The sequence below is a fragment of the Anomalospiza imberbis genome, chromosome Z, assembly GCF_031753505.1.
Source record: "Anomalospiza imberbis isolate Cuckoo-Finch-1a 21T00152 chromosome Z, ASM3175350v1, whole genome shotgun sequence".
In the NCBI taxonomy this organism is placed as follows: Eukaryota; Metazoa; Chordata; class Aves; order Passeriformes; family Viduidae; genus Anomalospiza; species Anomalospiza imberbis.
This window is the reverse complement of record NC_089721.1, coordinates 44,062,765-44,084,200: the sequence shown is the minus strand read 5'-3', so window position 1 is coordinate 44,084,200 and position 21,436 is coordinate 44,062,765. Positions and strand designations below refer to the sequence as shown.

Here is a 21,436-nt window from a genome sequence, read left to right as displayed (position 1 = left end):
GGTAAAAATAATACTCACTACCTGTCTGAAAATTAACAACATTTAACATCAGATTTGAAATGCTTATTAATAAATTAATAAATTAATAAACTAATAAACCAATAAATCAATAAACTAATAAATTAATAAAAACCTGTCATATTGTATAAGCAGTTCCACAGCAGCTCTTTTTCCATGTAGGACTCAAAAGCAATGCCAAGAGATTTGGGTGATAAAGTGCAGTAAGACAATACTGTGAAGATTGTTTCAATCAGAGTAGGCTCTTTGTTATTTTCCTCTTCCAAGAGAGAACTTTGTTCATCACAATTTAATGCTTGATTACCTTCAAAATAAACAAAAACATGGTTCCAATAATTTCCAAGTAATTTAAGGTCTCAGTAATGGATAGTATTATTCAAAACAAACTGCAAAATGTATCTAAATAATATTTCAAACAATAACACAGATACTGAAATCTAATCTTTCTCTGCCTAATGACAGTTGGCTGTCTTCCTGAATTATGTGTAGCCAATAAAAAAAGAGACCTAAGCATGTTTTCAAACTATGGAATATGCTTATTTAATTAAAAATTAAATTGAAATTGATTGTAATTGGAAATTTATTATTTACTGAAGATTAATCAGTAGATGAAGATCTAAACTGCAGAATCACAGTCAAAAATCTATTACTGCTTAACTCCTCTTCTTATATAATAGTCATATGAAACAATAAAATCATATTTAGATATAAAAAACTAAGAAAATTAGCAGCTCCATATTCCCCAAAGTGTGCTGGCTTTGTTTTTCAGTGTAAGATGAAACTCAGAATAAAACAGTTCCACAAAACAAAATCTCAGCCCTGTGAAGATATAGATTTTAAAGACAAGTAGTGATTATCATAGAGTTAAGGGATAACTTCTTACAAATATTTACAAATATTTCTGACAATCATTGTAACACAATGTCCCACATATAACACATAAGGACGTGTTTAAAACTCCAGGAATCAATGCAATTCAATGACTTTGACTTCTGCTAATGTTGAAGACCTGAGCTTTCCACCTGTTTGTGAAATATGCTTCCAACTGTAAGAATCAGAGCCATAACCTGTTAAATACTCCATTTAAATTTTGCAAAAACAGTGGTTTCTGTAAAAAGTATTTAGATATAATTATACTATAAAATGTAATTGCTTTCTGCCAGTTTGGTTGTCTTTACCTTTAGCAACCTGTGGAGGATAAAGATGGCAGTCTTCAAAATCTACCATAATGGAAAATTTTGCTTTCAACCCGTCTTTGAATTACTTGAGAATTAAAAAAAAAAAAAAATCTCATTTCACTCTCTTCTGAATTCCTACAACCTAATTCATCCATTACTGTAAATCATTCAATCTAGGTAGCATGCAACCTTAGCAGAAACAGAGGATGTAGAAAGCTGAAAAACATGATCACTGATTTCACAACCAACAATATGTGGGTTCTTTTTCCCCCAAGGCAGCAGACAGATCAGCAATTAGACAGTTTTTTTAATCAGCTTTCTTTTTCCTATGAGCTGAGTGAGCTGATGTATATTGTTTTCAATTCCAGATGCTTCTAAGTGAAGAATCAAATAGATTCCACTTATTCACTCAAACGAAGGATATGTAAGACAAAGAATTAACCATCAAAGCAGAAAAAGCAGTTCAAATAGTGAGATGAAAATCTGAAATGAACTTTGATTCTATTATGGTAAGTATTTGTTTTTTAAATTAATTTTCCAAACTCTAGGGGAGTTTTGCTAATATTTCAAGTACTATATAAACTGCCTTTGAAGTATATGATGGGGAATTGTTTGTTTAAAGGTGCTTATGACTTGAAATTAAACCTAAATTTGTTTTATGGCCATGCAGCATGCAAAGTTTAAGTCATGACTTACTAATAACTTTTCAAATCAATTAGTGCTACCAAAAGATTTAGATAAAGAGGAAGGAGTATAAAATAATTTTGTAGAAAGGGCTATAATACATCTTGTTATAACTGCTGTATAATGCAACTCTTGTGCTTTTAAGCAAAGATCTGCATGAATCCTCTACTAAATCATTCTGTGACTAAATATAACAAGACATTCATCAGCTCTTTCTGGCTTTACCCTAAAGTAAATGTTGTCCTTGTTGTAAGAACAATCTAAAAGCTCAGGTTAAAATCAGTTTTCTGTCTGATAAGTGGGCATGGATCAGAGAATCACAGAATCCTTTGGGTTAGAAGGGACTTTAAAGGATAATGTCATTTGAAAAGTTTAGCTAGCAGATCAGTATAGCTGGTTAAATATTATGAATTAGGAGTCTATAGAAAGATATGTAGATTTTTCTTGCCTTAGATTTTTTCTTTTACATTTATTAGCTTACCTGTCATAACATTAAATATTCATCTCAGTTTGAACTGCAATGCAGCCTTCTTGTTAATTATTCCATAGTACAGAATTTATATGATAAATATTAAATTTACTGCCCTGTGATGCTTCCCTCTATACATTTCTATTTTTCTCACTGACTGCATTTGTATAGGAAAAGCTAATTTGTGAAGGGAACCTAAAGCTCCCATAGGTGGCTAAAAGGAGATGCTTCTGTATTATTTTAGCAAGACTTAGCATTCATACATAAATGTGGCTATGTATTTATCTAGATACCTGCTAAAATAAAAAAATCAGCTGTTTGTTATTTCCATATAGCATGATGTTCTATATGCATAGATACCAAAAAGATACCAAAACAAATTGTAATACTGATGCAGGGACCGAAAATAAAAGGGTGAGCTGGACAGGAACAAACGCAGATCCAAACCAATATGGTTAATCTGACGTTCTCCCTTTATTGTTTACAGACAATAGTTTTTATACACTTCTAGACAGTTTACCAACGTGAGCACACTCTCATTGGCAAGCAAACATTGTTTGTCTTTGTCTTAAGGTGGCTGAAGTTTCACACTGCAGACCTATACTAATTCACACCTAGATAGCTCAGTACACTGTGTTATACCTTAACATAATTTCTGACTGCGCCACAAACTTATTCCTAACTGCGCCACAGGCTTCAAGGCCTCACCGAGGCCCACATCTGAGGCCTAGGCTGGGGTAGCTCAACCTTCACTCTAAACATATAAATCACGCACATCTAGATCGTCACCCATTTCTCTCAGAAATTCCTCTACATAATACTATTCTTTTTAATGAATATCTCTATAAGAACATTATGTATCTATTGAACAACAGCTATGCCCTAACCATTTACAATGAATCATTCTTCCTATGACAAAATAATGCACAATCACTTGGGATACTACCACGTATTTTAAAAGCATAACTTCAGAAAGGCAGACTTACAAGTGCAATTTACCCACATTTCTTTCTTACTGATAGAAATTCCACCCAGTAATTTGCCAACATTATCTCTCATCCAGCACTTATCTGACTAGTCTAGCCATAAAATGAATCATGTTGAATTCAGAAAATCCTGTTACTGACTCTAGACCTCACTCTCCCCATTCAATTCATACATGACAGCCAAGATACAAACAGTCATGCTGTCTTTTTTGACCAAAAGAGGTAGTCAAAACTCAAATTCATACATGCTGTTTCACTTAAGAAGATTAATTGAAGATGGAAAAAATTATTTCTAATACTGGACTTTAATTTGCAAGGAGCATGAAACTTTTGTTTTCTTTATTGAATTTAAAGATTTATTTAAACCACATCAACTTATAAAGGATAATAAAGGAGGATATAAAGACTGCAAAAAGGATATGCTTTATTTGTTTATAGAGTCAAATACTTCAGCAGATATTCTGCAGTACACTACATCCTCAGTGCTGCTTCTGTCACTGACTTTTTTTCTGTTCCTTTACTGTATCTGATCTGGTAGATCATTTTACTTTTCTATCAGAGTTGCTCCTCTCCAATGACAGCTAAAATTTACTGTAACTTTGAACATGGCTTCATTTTGGCAGAAGGTGTATTATTTTAGTTTTAAATTCCAAGGAGAAATTTTACATTATAGATTCAGGGAAGAGTCACAGAATACTCTGAGATGAAAGGGACCCACAAGGGTCAGCAAGTCCAACTCTAGAGTAAATGGCCGATATGGGGATTGAACCCACAACTTTGTTGATAACAGCACCGTGTTCTAACCAACTAAGCTAATCTCAGGATCATATTACTCCTATTCTGAAAAAACCCCAGATCTTAAACCTACCTGTTTAGGTACCAGTTTAATACATTCCAAATAATAATAAACCCTATATTAGCTGCTACTTGTGAATCAAATAAATCCTAAATTTATGACAAGTATAATGCTCAACATGGCAAAAAAGCTTTAACAAAGCTTATATCATCTGCCCTTAAATTATTAAGGTATCAGAAAACTACTTCTGTAGGTATATATTTATACATCATCAGTGCCACAGCATTTTAATTTCATTCAACTCCATTTAGAATTTTTTCTCCATAAACAATTTATTTTCAACTACCTGAGAAGAAGTTTCCATGAATGAATTTCTGAGTTAGTGACTTCTGTAGAATCTGTCTTATCTATGGCCAATAGAAAAAACCCATTACTGTCAGAATACTTCCAGTACTGATTTTATGGGATAGTATGCAGAAAGTGTGACATTCTGACTGCCAAAATTTTATAAGGCAGTACTGAATGTAGTCCTATGGCCACATTAGCTCCTTTGTGTTCCTACATGTATTGGGATAGATACTAAACAGCTTACCTTCTTAAAACTTATTCAGTCTAGACCTCTACTGTAGCAAGAAGTTCCTATGTGAAATTACTAAGTCTTTGAAAAGCTATCCATATGACCATATATCACAGACACCAAGTCTATCACACATGTATCAGACACTATCTTCACACTCTGTCAAGAAAGGTTAAGGTATTCACAGCAGGGGTCCACTACCGTCCAAATAGGAAATCCTATTTAGGTTTTCAGAAACTGTGGTGTTATATTTTAGTTAAATGGTATGCTCTGTCTCACCCCTGGAAAATGATTGGTTTATTCCAAGCCTGTGATCCTCCCCTGCAGTATCCTGTGTCTGTAATCCCATTGGCCCGATCTGTTCCATCCCCACTTTGAATTTCCCTGTTTAGTGTGCCGGGGGGACAGTTTGCTCTCTCTCTCTCTCTTGGCCAGCTCTCCTGGTTGGTGCTCTCTCATCCCCTCTCTCCCCCTCCCCTTTCCCCCCTCACTCCCCTTTCCCCCTCTCTCTCTCAGAAACCATGCTGCTTCCTGGGGGTAGGACCCCCAATAAACCCTCATCTAACGAGCACCCGCAGAAGCCATGTGGAGTCTCCTTGCCTGTCTGCTGATACCAGCGAACTCACAGTTTAGGGGGCCCCCTGGGGACATCCCCGGGGGTGCCCCCCCGAAACGCACTGCTGCAAGAAACTCCATGTTTTCTCTAGCTTGTCACTGGAAAATCACCAAATGGAACAGGATATCTGTATTAAGGCCCCTTTTTTACTTATCTTCCAGCTAGAAGTATATCACTTCAGTACATCCTTCATTGGTTATACAGATACAGAATCCAATAAGCTTACTGGTCAGATGGACCTTTTCAGGAGGTGCCTCTTTTAAGTAATCTTCTAACTATTAGGCTACTGTTGCATGCCAGGTTGGTCCACTTAGGGGTTTTAATAAATGTTAGTTAGGTCGGTTCTATGTACCCCTATTTTCCCCTCATAATGGTTTGCTCCAGGCTGTTTGCTATAGGAGCTTTGACCTGTCAATCTTGTAACCACTCCCTTCTTCCCCATGGAAAGTTCCGTATCGATCACCCTACCTCTGTAATCCCATTTGTCCCAGAACGCTGTACACAACCCCTGTTGTGTTCCCATAGGTTGCCATGTTCCACGTCACTCCCCTGTTGTCTGTCCACATTGGGCGAGGGGGGCTTCCGCCCCTGTTGGCCCACCCCCTATTTAATCCCCTGTTCCCTGTGCCCCAGCGCCATTTTGCCCATGCGGGCTTGAGAACAGCTGCATTGTCCACCGCTGCAGCCACGCAGGAAATAAAGAGTTCTCAGCCACGTGGGCAGACTGCACCCTCTCTCACCCTTTGTCTTGCCTCAGCGTCTGGCTACGGAAGCGGCAGACCCATGCGGAGGCTCATCCCTAGAGCTCCGTACACATGCAGCAGCCCCGGTCTCGCTGAGAAGCAGCGTGCCAGCTGGGCACCCCCAGCTGCCTGGGACCAGGGCAAAGAAAAACCGATTGCCGCAGGCTACCATGACACAGACTGCTATCATGAAGAGGCTAAGAAAACTTTCAGAGGTACCCACGAGCCTTATATTGGATGATCCACAAATACTGGGAGGAGAGATCCATTTCTGCACAAAGATACAAATTACTCTAAGATATTTACTCTGTCCTCCTCCTGAGGACAGGGTTACAGATCAACATCCAAGTTTTGTGACCAAAACCTGCAAGACTACTTTTCCCAAAATTATGTGTGGTTGAGCCATGGGACTAGAACGGTTGCTAGTTTTTTCACTTATGTGATAGACCATAACAGGATTATTAAATCCAAAGAGTCTCTAGAAGAATGTACAATGAAGTACAAGAAAGTACAATGAAAGTACAAGAAAAAAGAATGACCCTCAAGAACTTGAAATAGAAGTGTCAAATTGTTACAGATTTTAACAACGCCAGAGTTTTGATGGAGTTGGTAATCCATGTAAGGCATGTACATTTTCTTCTGTAATAAATCATTACTGCCACTAATAGTTCAGTCTCCTAAATGAGGTCAATTGGTGAAGTTACCACTTTTCAATGTACTTTTAGAGTAACCCACAAAAAAACAGTGCTATTTACTCTTATGTGTCTAAAATGAAATTAATTAAGTTTGATTAAAATTTAATTCGTATTTAAATTTAACCTTAAAATGACACATTATACATCATGGCAGTCAGAGAACTGTTTCAAAGATAGCAAAGAATTGGAGTGGGGAAAAAAATCCAGTTCTACAAATACATTTCCAAGTCCTTTTCCCAGAAAATGGGTAACAAAAAAAGTCTTAGAAAACTCTTCATATTCTTATGTGTGCAAGGTAATTGACCTCTTTTTGAAGCAAATCACATTTATTTGGGTCCAAATTCAGATTTGCAGCCTTAGACTTATTACAGAATATTTGTAAATATTACTATCAATTCTTATTTCAAAATTTTAGTGGGGCTGAGAATATAATCTAGGATGAGATGTACAGACTAAACAATACTATCTTCTAGTAGTCTTTCAAATATGTATTGTGCAAGCCAAAAACATTAGGTGAAACTGCCAACAGCCTGGTCTTGCTGTGAAAGCAGATTTCTTACAGTTTATCTCCACATGCCAATATTCACTTTAAGGTTGTTTGTAGAAAGACAAATTTCTGTAACAACTGGAGTCTCAAGTTTTTATGTTAATGAATAAGATTCTTTTGAAGAATAAAAGGCAATATATTACATTTTCTGTTGTTTGTCATCAGCTTGATACTACTGTCTCTTCTCAAACAAATATATGAGACCCAAGGAGTGACTGAAGGTCTTAGAATGTGCCTTGTTGACAGTTTCCCAGTGACAATTTCTTAGTGACCACTCTCTTAGCTGCTATTCATAAGTAGCCAGGTGTCCACTGTCTGATGGGGTCCCCTCTGACACATATTAATCCTGTGTTGGGCCAATGCAATCCAATAAAGCTATTGCTGTTTGCTTTATTGTGCAAAGAAAAACTCCTGATTCTTGGAAAGAATGATTATCAAAATAGAAGTTAAAGACTGTTCCAGTGGCATGATGTGTATTTAGTACAAATCTAGCAGAAATGCTCAGAATTCACTTAGATCCTTCACATTTTCATCTCAGCATCTGCTGGATTCAGCTACTTATTTTATACAGGCACCACTTCCTTTTTTCCTCTATTATTTGTTGCTTATCAAAATAGTCCACTTCTATTTCACATCTATGAATGATACGGCAGTATTGGTTAAAAAAATCTGCCAAGTAAATTGCAAAATAGCTTATTTTGTCAGAAAATTAACACAGTAGCAGTTACCTTCACTATTTTTCTCTGCAAAGCCATAGCACAGACCTTAGAGCCTTTACTTACTCAAGAACATGTCTTGAACAAAGTTGCTGGATGGTGGACCTATAGAAAAAAACTCTAGGATTATATGGCACTGTAATTTAAAACACCTAGGTTATTTAGACTCGTAGCTTGTTACAGAGGTCAAATACGCAAATCAAATTTTTCAACTATTTTTTTTCAATATTGTCTCTATGCATTGAAGACAAATAAATGGTTCAGTTCTGGGAATTGGGAATCGTGATTTATTACCTTTAGTATTTTTTGACCCAATAGCATAATATTTCCATATTTTAATGTTTATATATATTTCCTATATCATAATGCACAAAAAATTTAAAAAGTGCACTTTTTTCCTGTCCAGATACTATAAAATTATATATTATATTATATTATATTATATTATATTATATTATGTCATATATTATATTATATTATATTATATTATATTATATTATATTATATTATATTACATTACATTAATTACATTAATAATATAATATAATATAATATAATATCATATCATATTATATTATATTATATTATATTATATTATATTATATTATATTATATTATATATATTATTTCCCTGTCCAGATAGTATATAATTATACACATGGAGCTTTAGTATCTTCAAAAAATATTATATCCTTCTTATAATATTTAGCAACATGAATCATGCATACATAGCCTCTCTACAAATACTCTTTCTACTGAAAAAACTTTGGCATTCCCAACAGTACTCCTTGCTATGACAGGGAATATACATTCCTTTTGAACCTCCCGTGGTACAACCATGAGAACAATGGGACTACAATGAAATTTAATGTGTTTGAATGATGTTTACTTTGAGCATCCCAAAGTGTAAAAACAATACTAAGGAAAATTCATCAATACCTAAGATTTTTTGCCTTCTGGCCTGTTTTTAAAAGCAAAAGGAAAGACTGAATGTAAAATATGTGAAAAGGCTTTTCCTTCTTAAAAAATTCTTATGTAATTGAATACCAGGGAGTTTTGTTACCATTAGGGCAAATTGTCAAAAACGATGGTATACTTAGCTGTATAGGAGAAGGAATAAAGAATGCATATTTTTTATCATTAGACAATTAACCCCATTTAAATTAATTTAAATGATATGGATCATCACAGATACTGACTTTTTCTAAACTGGAAGTTTATTCATTCTAATATTGAAATTACATGAATAAAGCCTGTGTAAATAACCCATTTTGTAATTCAAAGTCACATGGATTTCCCTAAATCTTAAGAGGTTGTTCAGTCAATAGACTAATACATTCTGTCACTTATTACCTGTAATAATTTAAACAGATAGAAAAACTCAATACTGGATAACATTAGGGAAAGGCTATAACCCTGATCAAACTTTTGTCAGCCTTTGTAAAAGATGACATGTATTTGAGTAGGCAAGTGTATGCACTGCAGGTCCCAATAAGATGCATGACAGCAATGGAAGATGTTGTACTCCTGACAAATATTAGGTCATTTCAAAAAGACAGAACTAAATCATGTTATATATATATATATATATGTAGATAGATAGACAGATAAATAAATATAAATATAAATATAAATATAAATATAAATATAAATATAAATATATTAAATATTGGGTGGACCTAATAGGTTTTTGATAAATAGGAAGAATTAGTTTGCCAAAATAATAAAGAAACCAAGACTCCCATATTCCTGCAAAATTAAGTCAAACAGGTGATTATACCATTAGCTATTCAACAATATGATAATTTCATCTGCAAACTACTAATGGAAAGATGTGATAAAGTTTGTTGCTTCAAACTCAATACCATCAGAATGCAAATAAAAATTTGTAGAAATATTATTTTATTTATTCTACTTTCAAAATAGCATTAATTACTTAACAAGCAGAAGCATATATATGTAATTCTAGAATGCCTACAGCGACAAGCATATAATAATATCAACAATATATCTAAGAAGCTTTCCATGTTCAAATGTAATTTTGAAAGTGTTCTTTTAGACTACTGATCCACAATTTTAAAAACTTGTGTACAGGAGTTTTGGTATCAAAACTCCATACAGTTCAAATACATTTTGACTCTTACGCATTTATGATAGCAGCCTATTTTATCAAATTGCAGTTTGCTTTGAAATTATTAATACACTGGTTGAGTGTTAATTCTCACTTAAAAAGCAATGACTTTTCTATCTTTTTACTCATTCAAGAAGAGTCCTACTGGTAAGTAAATGGGTACTTAGCCCTCAAAACGGTTGCCAGCCTTTCTCCAGCATTTAAGTAGTTAAAAATGAATTTGTGTTTCTCACTGATATTCTTATATGGATTGACAAGATCAATACTTACTTGAGCTTCTCAGCAAAATTTTCACTAGGAGACAATCATGGTGTAGCAATGTTTCCAAAAGCAAGTTCAAATTACAGTATGGCTGGGATAAAAGCAGCTTCAGAAGACCTTGGACTGCCATTTCTCCGGCTGATGGAGTCCTTTCAAAATATAAGACAAAGATAGAAAGAATATTATAGTTAATTTATCTATGAAATTAATATCCTTAAATTGCAGACATAACACTAAATCCCTTAAGTATCAACTCCTCCCAGATTACTCTGAAAAGGCTTTCATGCTTCCTTACTTAAAGGCAGCTCAGAGAAAGAATTGCACTTAATTTCAACTAGTTAAAAGCAAATTGACATTTGTTAGTTTGCCACAGTTAAATCTGATACAAAGCAACTGTGTTTATCTCTTCCATGGAACAGTATTTATTTTGTTCTACCATGCAAAAAGGAGGGTTTTTTCCCTGCAGTTGAATAAATATAGGGTATAATTTTTTAGTTTATTATTGCAGTAATTGTTGAGTAAGAGATCTGAAGTGTCTGTCCTTGATGAAGTGTATAAAGTGCTTAAGTAAAAGGCAGTGAAAATGCTCAGAGGGGGTGCAAAATTCCACTTTAAGCTGAGCAATTCTTATGTGTCCTGAAAAATCCACAAGAAATATTAGATTGGTTGGTTTACTGCTTCACCAGCAGGGAGAAGTGAGAAAGCACAGTACAAATTCATTAGCTTTTAAAAAGATTAAAATTTATTTTCTGTTTATGATTTCCATGTTCTGCAAAAATTGAGATTTCAAATACTACTCGAGGGCTTACTCTGAACACAGCCAGTGACCCAACACCAATCACTGAACTCACATTACAGTTAAATTAAAAACAAACAAACAAATCTGTCCTGCCAAATTTTTATCAGCTACGGTATTTAGCATTTTCTTCTTGAAGCATTTTTAAAAACAAGTTTTCAAAATTGGATTGTGGATAGTTTTTTTTCTCTAATGTGTAAGTTTTTATTAATTTGAAGATTCTTTTAAAATGAAATTTCAAGTGATTTTTAGCTGCTGTATTATTTTTTTGGCTACAAGTTTATACAATAATTGATAACATTGAAACTTTATACACCTCATAAACTTTTATGCAGATGTACATTTTACATGCATGATTTTAAGGATTTCATATGCATTGACTGGGCAGGTATAAATATTACCTGCCAGCATGCAAAAAACAATTTCAGCATCAGTTAAAACCTTCTTCTTAGGGAGGTTTTCAATCTGACATTTTTCTGTCAGACTGGAGAAGTATTTACAAGCCTCTGCTCAAACGATTTATGTGCCATTTACACATAACATTTGGGACAGAACTAAAATGGGCTCATGTGGTAGTTCTAACAGAGGGGCTCCTCTCCATTAAGTTGCATGCTTTTACAAGCTCTGACTTAGCCAAGTGTGCCACCTCCCAAATATGCTTGAATGCACACATGAATAAAATAGATTAACTGCACAAGTATTTCACTGTTGAATCAAAGCTGCTATTTATATAATATGCTCAACACAAACCTACAAGTCCTAGAAAAGAAAATGTCAGCTGATACACTCCTCTAGTGTAGTCCCTCACATATCTATGTTTCCATTACCAGAAAAAGCAGAATGTCACATATCTTGCAGGGCAGCTTTGAAATCACCTAAGATAACCATACCACCATCTTCCAGCAGGGTCCTTACATCCCGCTATTATGACAAAACTCCACTGTAATTGTAATTTTAGTAAAGGAACCTCAGCCTTTGCTCTTTTAACACTAAAGCAAATACCTCTAACTTCATAAGCAATGTCTGTGCCAGGAAAACTTATGTATAGCTTTTGTGATTTCCATCTTCATATGCTTTATATATTTTGCCGACAGTGTAGCACTGACTCTACAATTATATTTGAATAACAGCACATACTGGATTCAAGCAATATTTATCAAAAATATACACACATATACATTTAAATCTTGGTAGAACTTACAGTCAAAGTAAATTCTCCATATTTAAAATACATACTGCATTAAGACATTAGGATTTTGCATTCTTAAAATAATTATCCTAATTTCTGTATGTTCAAGATTAGTCCAATATATATAATCTAATGCAAATATAATTTATTCAGTAGTTAGTAATTAAAGTTAAAATTAAAACTTTTACTATATTTGCACTAGAATTAATGCTATGGCTGAGAACAAACTCAGCTCTTCACTAATTCAGTTAAAATATTCAGGTCAGTTTAATTTTTTTTTCTTTTTCTCTTCTTTTAATGTCATGTTATCGTATCTAATAAGGTCACTCATTGCCTTCAATCTAAAAGATAAGTGACAAGTTGGATCAATTAGATTTATGAAGAATAATATTTTCAATTCCTATAGAAATAAATTTTATTTTTAGAGTATCTGAATTGAAAAAAAAACAAACTGTCTGTCATTGACCAGATGGGAAGTTATCATGTTGTAATATACACCAGCTCTTGGCTCTTTAAGCATCTTGCAAATAGAAATGTACAACGGTGTGACTCACTTAGAGGAAAAATAAAATATAGCAGACATTCCCTACAGCCATGAAGCTAGCACCAATAAATGCACTGAGAAGTTTTCTAATGTGCATATGGAGAGACATATGTTCTTTCATCCTCATAGCTCAGTACTAGTGAAAATAAGACTAGCCTCATAAAAAGTGACAAAAGGTGATGTATATATAAATATCATACATATAAATGTCCTGTTTTGTACAGTAGAAGGAAAAACCTCCAACTTTGATTTGCAAATGCTGTGATTATAAACCCAAAATAAGGCAAAAAATGAATCATAATTAGCACTGAAGGAATCACAATAAGTAACTAAATAAATATATCTAACTAAATAAATAAATAAATAAGATAATTATTATCACTAAAGGATCACTAAAGGAGCTGTAATATAAATTATCAGTAATTCTTTAGTTTGATAACCAACTGTATTATTTTGGTTTCTATTCAAGATAGAAAGAAAGAAAAATTCATTGCTAAGTTCAAGATGTTATAAGGCAAGTAGATATGCTAATTCATGGTAACAACCTTGACACTGATGTTGGAGTCAAATTGATAAAATTAAACAGAAATGAACAATAATGTAGGAAATCAAGTTACATAGTAAACAAAATAATTTCAGGATCTAGCAAAACTTTGTTTCGAAATAGCAAGCTTAGGAAGACTAAATACTTAATAGCTAAATGTATGACAGATTAGAGTCATCAGTTAAAAATTACGTGGCCACAGTTAAGAGGTAAACAAAGGCCTGTACTTCCAATTTTGTTAGAGACAGTGAACATATATTTTAATTAGACATAAGATGTAAAATTGGAAAACAACCCATGAATAATTAGGATGCTCTGAAATACAATTTTCTGCAATACTTAATTATGATGTTTCTTTATGTTCTAAAGGTAGTATTTCAAGGGGAAAATGTTTAATTAACAGAGAGTATGAAACAAATGAAAAAAACTAGAACACCTCAGAATTACTCATGAGATACAGAGTTCTTCACTTTTTTTTTTTTTTCTGAGCAGCTGAAAGGTGTTTTGTTAAAAAGGAATATTAAGTATTTTACCAATATAGTTCACTCATTATCACCAGGACAGTATGCAAGGCTCTCTCTATATATGGACTTTTCTCACAAAGGTACACTGACTGTATCTTCTCAGAGATGTACCTTCTTTTGTACTTCACATTTTCCTGCTTGTTGTCCAAGAAGTTGTGTATTTTACTAGCCTTCTTCCACAGAAAATAAGTTCATTCTACATAGCTCTGGAATAGTTTTCTGGTATTTATTCATATCTATCTTAATTCCACCTCAGAAAAGATAATTATGTCAGACTGAAACCAGTCTGGTACCAGATTTTGATACCAGGAAATTCTGGTAGCAGAATTTCCGTTACATTCTGTTACACAGTATAGGGTACTCACTTGTGAAATCATCTTCCAAAACTCATACTTCACAGTATAATTCAAATTTTGAGATCTGGCCTTGCATGCGGTCATTAAAAAATGTATTGTCTTTTCTACAATGAATACTTAATGGAGCATAAATTTTCCAGAAATGGACGACTAGATTCCTTTCTAATGCAGTCATTCCCTCTACTGTATCCCTCCTTCTCCTTTCTCTCCAACCATGCATAACTTAAAAAGTCACTGACAAAGTTCCTTGAAGCTTGATAAACACACATGATCTTTCACACTTTATAAGAACTTAAATTACTATTTCAAGAAGGACACATTCTGAATTCAGCAGTTATTCAACTCTGTTTGGCATGTAGTCAGCAAACCACATGATTTTGATGCAGTCACAACATATATTGTCTCTGGTTCGGCAGATACCAGAGGCACTAAGGAAGGAGAGATCAGGATTGATGACACCTAGTTAGGAGTGGAGCCTATGGAGAGAAATCAGGTTGTTTTGTGTAGTATGGGGCAAAATTTGAGGGAAGATATTTTCATATACAAGGTAAAAGATACTGTGTGTACAAGGAAAGAGGTGACAAATCCCAAGCATATGGGTCATCCATAGGTTACCACTCATTTGATAACGTACTCCTCCAAAATTTTTTTTTTTCACGGAAAACAGAGTATCATCTCACAAAAGCAGATTTTCATGAAAATGGAGAGTGAAAACCTCTCAGGAAATAACCTTGAAAATGAGGAGAGGGAGGTGAAGGGGTTAGGAGAGGACCTACACTGGTGTGGGGGTGCTTCAATTTCAAAATTAGAAAGCAAACAACAGCACAGCTGGTAGTATCTATCTTCTATGTCATTTGTCATTATATGCAGTGACACAGAAAAGTTAAGCTTTTGCTTCTAATCATTAAATAATCTCCAAAAATTCAACTACAATTAAGCAGCATATTGTTCAATGAGTTATTTATGTACCGAATTTTTTTTAAACGTCAATCCTAAAAGAAAGGCATACATTCTTTATCTCCCCTTTAATTATAAGTCCTTCAAAACAGCAACTGTGATGAATTTCTGTATTATCAAGAACTATATACTCTTTAATTAAAGCCAGAAATCCTTACCGATAATTCAAATATCAAACATAATTAATAGACTAGCAAAATACAGTGCTTTCAGTGCAACTTTTCTTCAGACTCTCAAAGATTAGAGAAATCTGTAATGAATTAAAAAATGCTTCTATGGCTTTTAAAAATCAGAACATTAATTAGACATTTATTCAGATATGCCCTTCAAAATGTAACAATATTTGACTAATACTGACTATCTGGTGATCCTTTTACAACAATCAACTTTTGATACTCACTTCAGAAAGAAAAAACAGGCTGATGGTATGCAAAATAACCAGTGTAATGGATGATAAAAGACTCCTGAAAAATCTTGAGGAAGATGTTCATCAGAATTATCCAGAAATGTCCTGGAAGAAATCAAATACTTCCAAATTACATGGGAGACTGAAAATCCCTTTGGATCACTACTAAGTATGTATATATGAATAAAAGACAGAAAATACCTTATGATAAATACTATTAATATATGTATGCAAACATGTAATTGCAAATCTATCTATGTACTGTAAAAAATATAATTCTATATTTTTATTCACTTTCACTCTTTGAAACTCAGTATCTAACAACTGTTATTCAAGTTTTCTTCATTTTTTTTTCTACATAATACATGTTCAAACTATGTTTGAAACTATGTTTGAAAATGCATTCAATGCATTCAAACTTCAGTTACTCATTTCTATGGCTCTCTTCTTCCTGCATAACACAATTGCTTAGTATTTTCAACACTTTTATAATAATGATATGTAAAGTATCTTTTGAAATTATACTGACTGACATGCAAGCATATATAGACTTTGGATTAAACTGGACAAAAATTTGAACCAGAAGCTTTGGATATTCACTGGCTTGAGAGAAATGGAATACTGGTTGTTTTCAAGTATGAAGGACTAGAGAAGAACTAGATGTCACTTTTGCAACACTTCTACTCAAATGATGTGAGAGGCAAAATCTACAGGTTTAGAAGTAATTCAGAACTATAGCCACATGTCTATTAGACCCACATGAAAGAGGAGAGAGAATTATACTTTTTCAACAAGAAAGGTAGCTGTATATTTTCTGACCGTCTCCAAAAGACAGGCTGTTTTATTTGGAAACCGTTCTTACTAATTAAAAAATTGGAAATAATTTAATAAAGATCTTAAGTAAAAAAAAAAATCTGAGCAGAAGGATTAGCACAGTCAATTTGTGCTCTTTGTGAATTCATGAAAACCTGAAGATTAAAAATAAAGCTGATATTCTAATGTCACCAAAAGAAGAATGCAAACGTGAAAAGAATTATTTTAAGGACAGTAATTTCAATATTATGAAAGTAAAAAACAAATCTTATTGTCTCTCATCCACTGAAATATTTTTTTCTGAATATAGCAAAGTATAGAGCAAACATCCTACACAAAAGTGTGATAAATACATTTTGGTTTGCAATCAAATTTAAAAAAAGAGGACCACATCTTGTGTATTGGTTGTGTAGAAACTGTTTGACACAATTCTGGTCTAAAGCAGCTTTTTAAGTATGACTTCTTAGCTGTATCCTATGGAGCCTTAGCCGTATCCTAAGGAGAAGCACAGGGCAGATTTTTGGATTCTGACTTACTTGCTTATGCCAAAATCTCTACAAAAGTTTTTAAAGTGAGAGAGAGATAATCTGAGGGTTTTAAAGATTGTTTAAATATTAGAATAGCTTCAAATACTATTAAAAAATCAAGTGTCTGATGATAATACAGTAATTCTCATGACAGCATTTCTTAATATCCACTGTTGGCTAGGTAATTCTTGCCATGAAAGCCCACCTCTGTGCCAGACTGTTGAACTCAACTACTCTTCTGACAGAAGTATAATAATAGCTAGTAGGACATTTGTTTTTGCTTCAAGTTATGCTAAACCAGCTGGCTATTATCTCAAAGCACTGGACAGCTGATTTAATACCAAAGCAACATTTCAAGTGACAGTGGTTTTATTTTTCAATAGAGAATGACAAGGTGAGAATTGATCCTGTAAGCCTGAGTGCAGGTGTGAAGAAATGAGATGCCAGCAAGATGAATCCTAACAGCATTTATTTGTAGTGCTTGTATGGTTTCTCTCTGTATAAGGAATAAACATTACTAAAAAGCAACTTCACGAGTTATAACTCATATATTAAACAGAAATGTTTTCAGTCTTTAATATTGAATAACATTGAATTTACAACAATAGAGAGCAATTTTGCCAATAGACTCTCTATATGCTTCTCTCAACATTTAAATAATTTACCCAACTTCTTGTTTAGAAAATAAGATAAAACAATTCATACTATGAAATAACAAAATGGTGCATCCACCTTACTCTTTATATTCTTCTTTACAGAGTATCATCACCTACTCAATATAAAAGGCTAAAGAATATCAAAACAGGAACAAAAATAGATCTGCTCCAAACTGACTAACCCTGAACCTGAGGCAGAAGACAGTCTCTACTTTGAGGCCCAGGTAATATACTCCTCTACAAACTTATGAGTAAAGAATGACATTGGACTCTCGTGTGTATTCACAGGCAGTACTGAAACTGTGTGATCCACTACATGAAACCCCAGCTACTAGAACTGAGTAACTGACAACAATCTTGTCAGAAAGTAAGACAATGATGATTGGAAATTCAGAATTATGAAAATCCTCTTATTTCAGAGGGTTTGAGAAAGCAGCAAAAAAATAGAAACACTCAGTAGATTTGGGGAGCACATTCTAGAGACTCATTGTTCAACAGGTCCTCAACAATGTGGACAAAAGCCGACAGAGAACAGTTGCTTAGCAGATTTTCAGGTGACACTAAACTGGGGGGAGCAGATACAGTAGTTAACACAATAAACAGCTGAGTGCCTACTCATGGACGACTGGGCCAACAGAAATTCACAAAATTGACTGAGGTAAAGAGCAAGTGTTTACTTCAACTACAGAATTACAATAACCTAGCCTGGGAACTGACTTGTCTGAGTGCCACCCTACCCAATCACAAACCTGGGGTTTATGGGCAGCAGGGTGCTGAAGACAAGGCAACAGTGTATTATCACTAGAAAAAATGCAAACCACACACTGGGCTGTATTAGAAGGAACACAGCAACTAAAACAAAGATAGTGATTTACTTCATCTGCTTGTCAACAGTTTAAGCCTTACCTAGAATATTTTGTGCAGCTGTTGGGCCTACAAGAAGAATGTCATGAAACTGGAGAAGACTAAACTGAATAATCTGTAAAAAATGTTTGAGGGCCCTAGATCCTTTACTCTAGTGATGAGGTGGCTAAAGTGTCAATTCATGTAATGGCAGCCTACAACCACCCAAACAGTAATTACAAAGACAACACTGACCAATTTTCTCAGTGGGGCTGATGTGACACAGCAAATTATATCCAGCAGCTTTGAGGGCTCACACTAGATATAAGGCAACATTTTGCACTAAGGCATCGCAGCTGTGGAGCAGGCTTCACAACAAGTTGTAAAACTTCAGTTCCTGGTAGTTGGCATGTGTCAGTTGAGCCAGTCAAACACAGTCATACTTGACTGCTCTTGGTGATTGCTCTGCTTTGAGGAGGAGGTTAGATTAGAAAACCTCTAGCAGTCCTTTCCAACCAACTTTTCCATTATGCTAAAGATACTTTAGAAAGCCATAGAAGGATGGAGAAAAATGAAGCACAGAAAAACAAGTATTAAACCCTGATGGGCCAAGATTCATAGGTGAATTTCAGACCACATCTAAGTAATCTTGTCATACAAAAAAGAAAGTCTAGATAACAAAATTAGGAATGAGAAAATAGAATCACCTTATCTGAAGTCAAGGATATTACTAATTTTTCACTATCCTTATGATTTTGTTCAATTTCCACAAAATAATTAAGAAATTTAAATAATTTTAGTTCCCTTAAGCAATAGAGAATACAGGCTTTCTAATAAGTTGGAAATGAGCCAGTCATAATATTACACAACTCCTGGAAAACAATGTTTCATCATTGCCACTTTTATGATTACACAGAATTTTCCTGAAAAGTCTAAAGATTAATTGACTTCTAGTCACTTAAGGGAAAATTTCCAGTACAAAAAGACAGCATGACAGATTTAAAAGAAAAGAAGATTTCACTTCCAGTTAACTTTACCAAATGTGTGAAAGATATAGAGCCAAGACAACAGATGGAAACTGTGATTATACAATATATTTGCAGAAAGAATTGATGGAAGATTAATATTCCTTTAAAATCAGGTGTAACTTTTGAATTTATTATTAATAGATTTTTAATGTAATGAACTATGCATACCCCAGTAAACAATATACCTAGGTACTTCAACTAAAATTCACTATATCAAAATGTTTCAAATTGAATATAATTGGAAGCTGATTGCCTAAACCACTATCTTCTTTGTACTCTGGACAGTGGGTCAGGTTACCTGACAAATATTGGCTGTAATTAATTATAATATATAAAAAAATTGTTTCAATAATGGGGTCTCACAGATTGTAAAAACACAAGTTCTGAAGAGAAGGTCTTTAAAAAAAATCCAATTTTACTTACTGTAAAACATGCATCATCTATATGGAAATGGTCTTCAGTGTTAATATAATTTTTGTAGCTATGTAACAAAATAAGACAATTTTTTGTATTCTCTTTAAATAAAGCTGCCGTATTTTGGTGGTGATTTGCACAATACTTTGTAGTAAATTAAATGAGCTGCTACATTCGGCACATGATCTCCAGATAAGCAAATTCAGGTAATGAAATTCACATCCCTGACTCTGAAAGATATATGACCAAGTTGTTTACCTGCAGCATTTTACATAAAATAAAAAACAAGCTTTTCACTGGCACTTTGTTCTGAAACTCCATGAATTCTCCAGCAAGCACACATTTTTTGTCATAAATTTTGGACATTTTGCACACATTTTTGGACATAAATATGTAAACAATATTGGACATAAATATGTAAACAATATTGATCAGTGGAGGAGACTAGAATTGCTTAAAGGGACAAATTATACAGCATATTTACTTTGGTCTATCATTTTAAGGGCTTTCATAAAAGAAAGATGAAATGCCAAAACTGACAGTAAAAGCAGTTACAGCTACTGCAATGTCCTTTCCTACCTCCATTTCCACTGCCATAGTAGGGCTACCTAATCTGTTCCTGAGCCACGTTCTAAATTGATATCTATTCATAAGCCTGTGTTAAATATGATCAAACAGCCAGTTACAATCCACTTTTGCATACTCTTTAGAGACCAGAAGTATTAAAATGAGCCCACACAGAACAAAAAAAAAATTGTTAAAGAAGTTTATATGCAGGAAGACTCCATCCTAGTACTACCTAGAATTTTCTTATTTTGAATAATGAAGTAAAAGCCAATCAAATAGGATGTGGCTTCATTAGTTGGGGTTTTGTTGTTCCTCTTTTTAAAATTTGTGGTCCCACTTTGTATTGTCTCTTACACCAAATGTACAGATGAATTTTATTAACAAAAGACGCAGACCCAATTTCAGTGCAAATTACATGCCCATTTTTTACCGCTGTGACTTGTGAAAACATGATTTTATAAATATGGGCATTCTATATTCTTATATTTTTAACTACATTTATTGCAGCATACTGGTTGTGTAACCAGGTGATCATTTTAGTAAATTACCTTTACATTCCTGTACTTCTAGAAACATTATCAGATGACAACAGAACATTCTGATTTAGCTGAAAACCTGAAGTAGATAAATCTGAACTAGTAAGACGATTTCTTTTCAACTGATGAATAACTAAGTCCTTTAAAACCTTGCCAAAGTATTTGGTACCATAGTAGTAAATGTTTTCAGATCAATAAGACCATATTTAAAAAGAAATATGTCCTAATTGGAAAAATAAATTGCAAATTTGGGGCAGTTATAACTAATAAAATTCTAATGGTTTTGTCACAGAGGAAATCAACCCAGACATTCACTATG

General features: G+C 33.8%; 1 protein-coding gene across 1 annotated transcript in view; it reads right to left on the bottom strand.

Annotated features, from left to right (window-relative positions):
* Nucleotides 1-21,436, bottom strand: part of KIAA0825 (KIAA0825 ortholog) — a 250,652-nt gene that overhangs the window by 167,581 nt on the left and 61,635 nt on the right. Inside the window, exons 11-13 of the mRNA XM_068175710.1 lie at nucleotides 15,728-15,838; nucleotides 10,427-10,566; nucleotides 134-322 (exon numbers count right to left, since the gene is read on the bottom strand). Coding sequence (XP_068031811.1) covers nucleotides 134-322; nucleotides 10,427-10,566; nucleotides 15,728-15,838 — 440 coding nt within the window. The remainder of the gene's footprint in view (nucleotides 1-133; nucleotides 323-10,426; nucleotides 10,567-15,727; nucleotides 15,839-21,436) is intronic.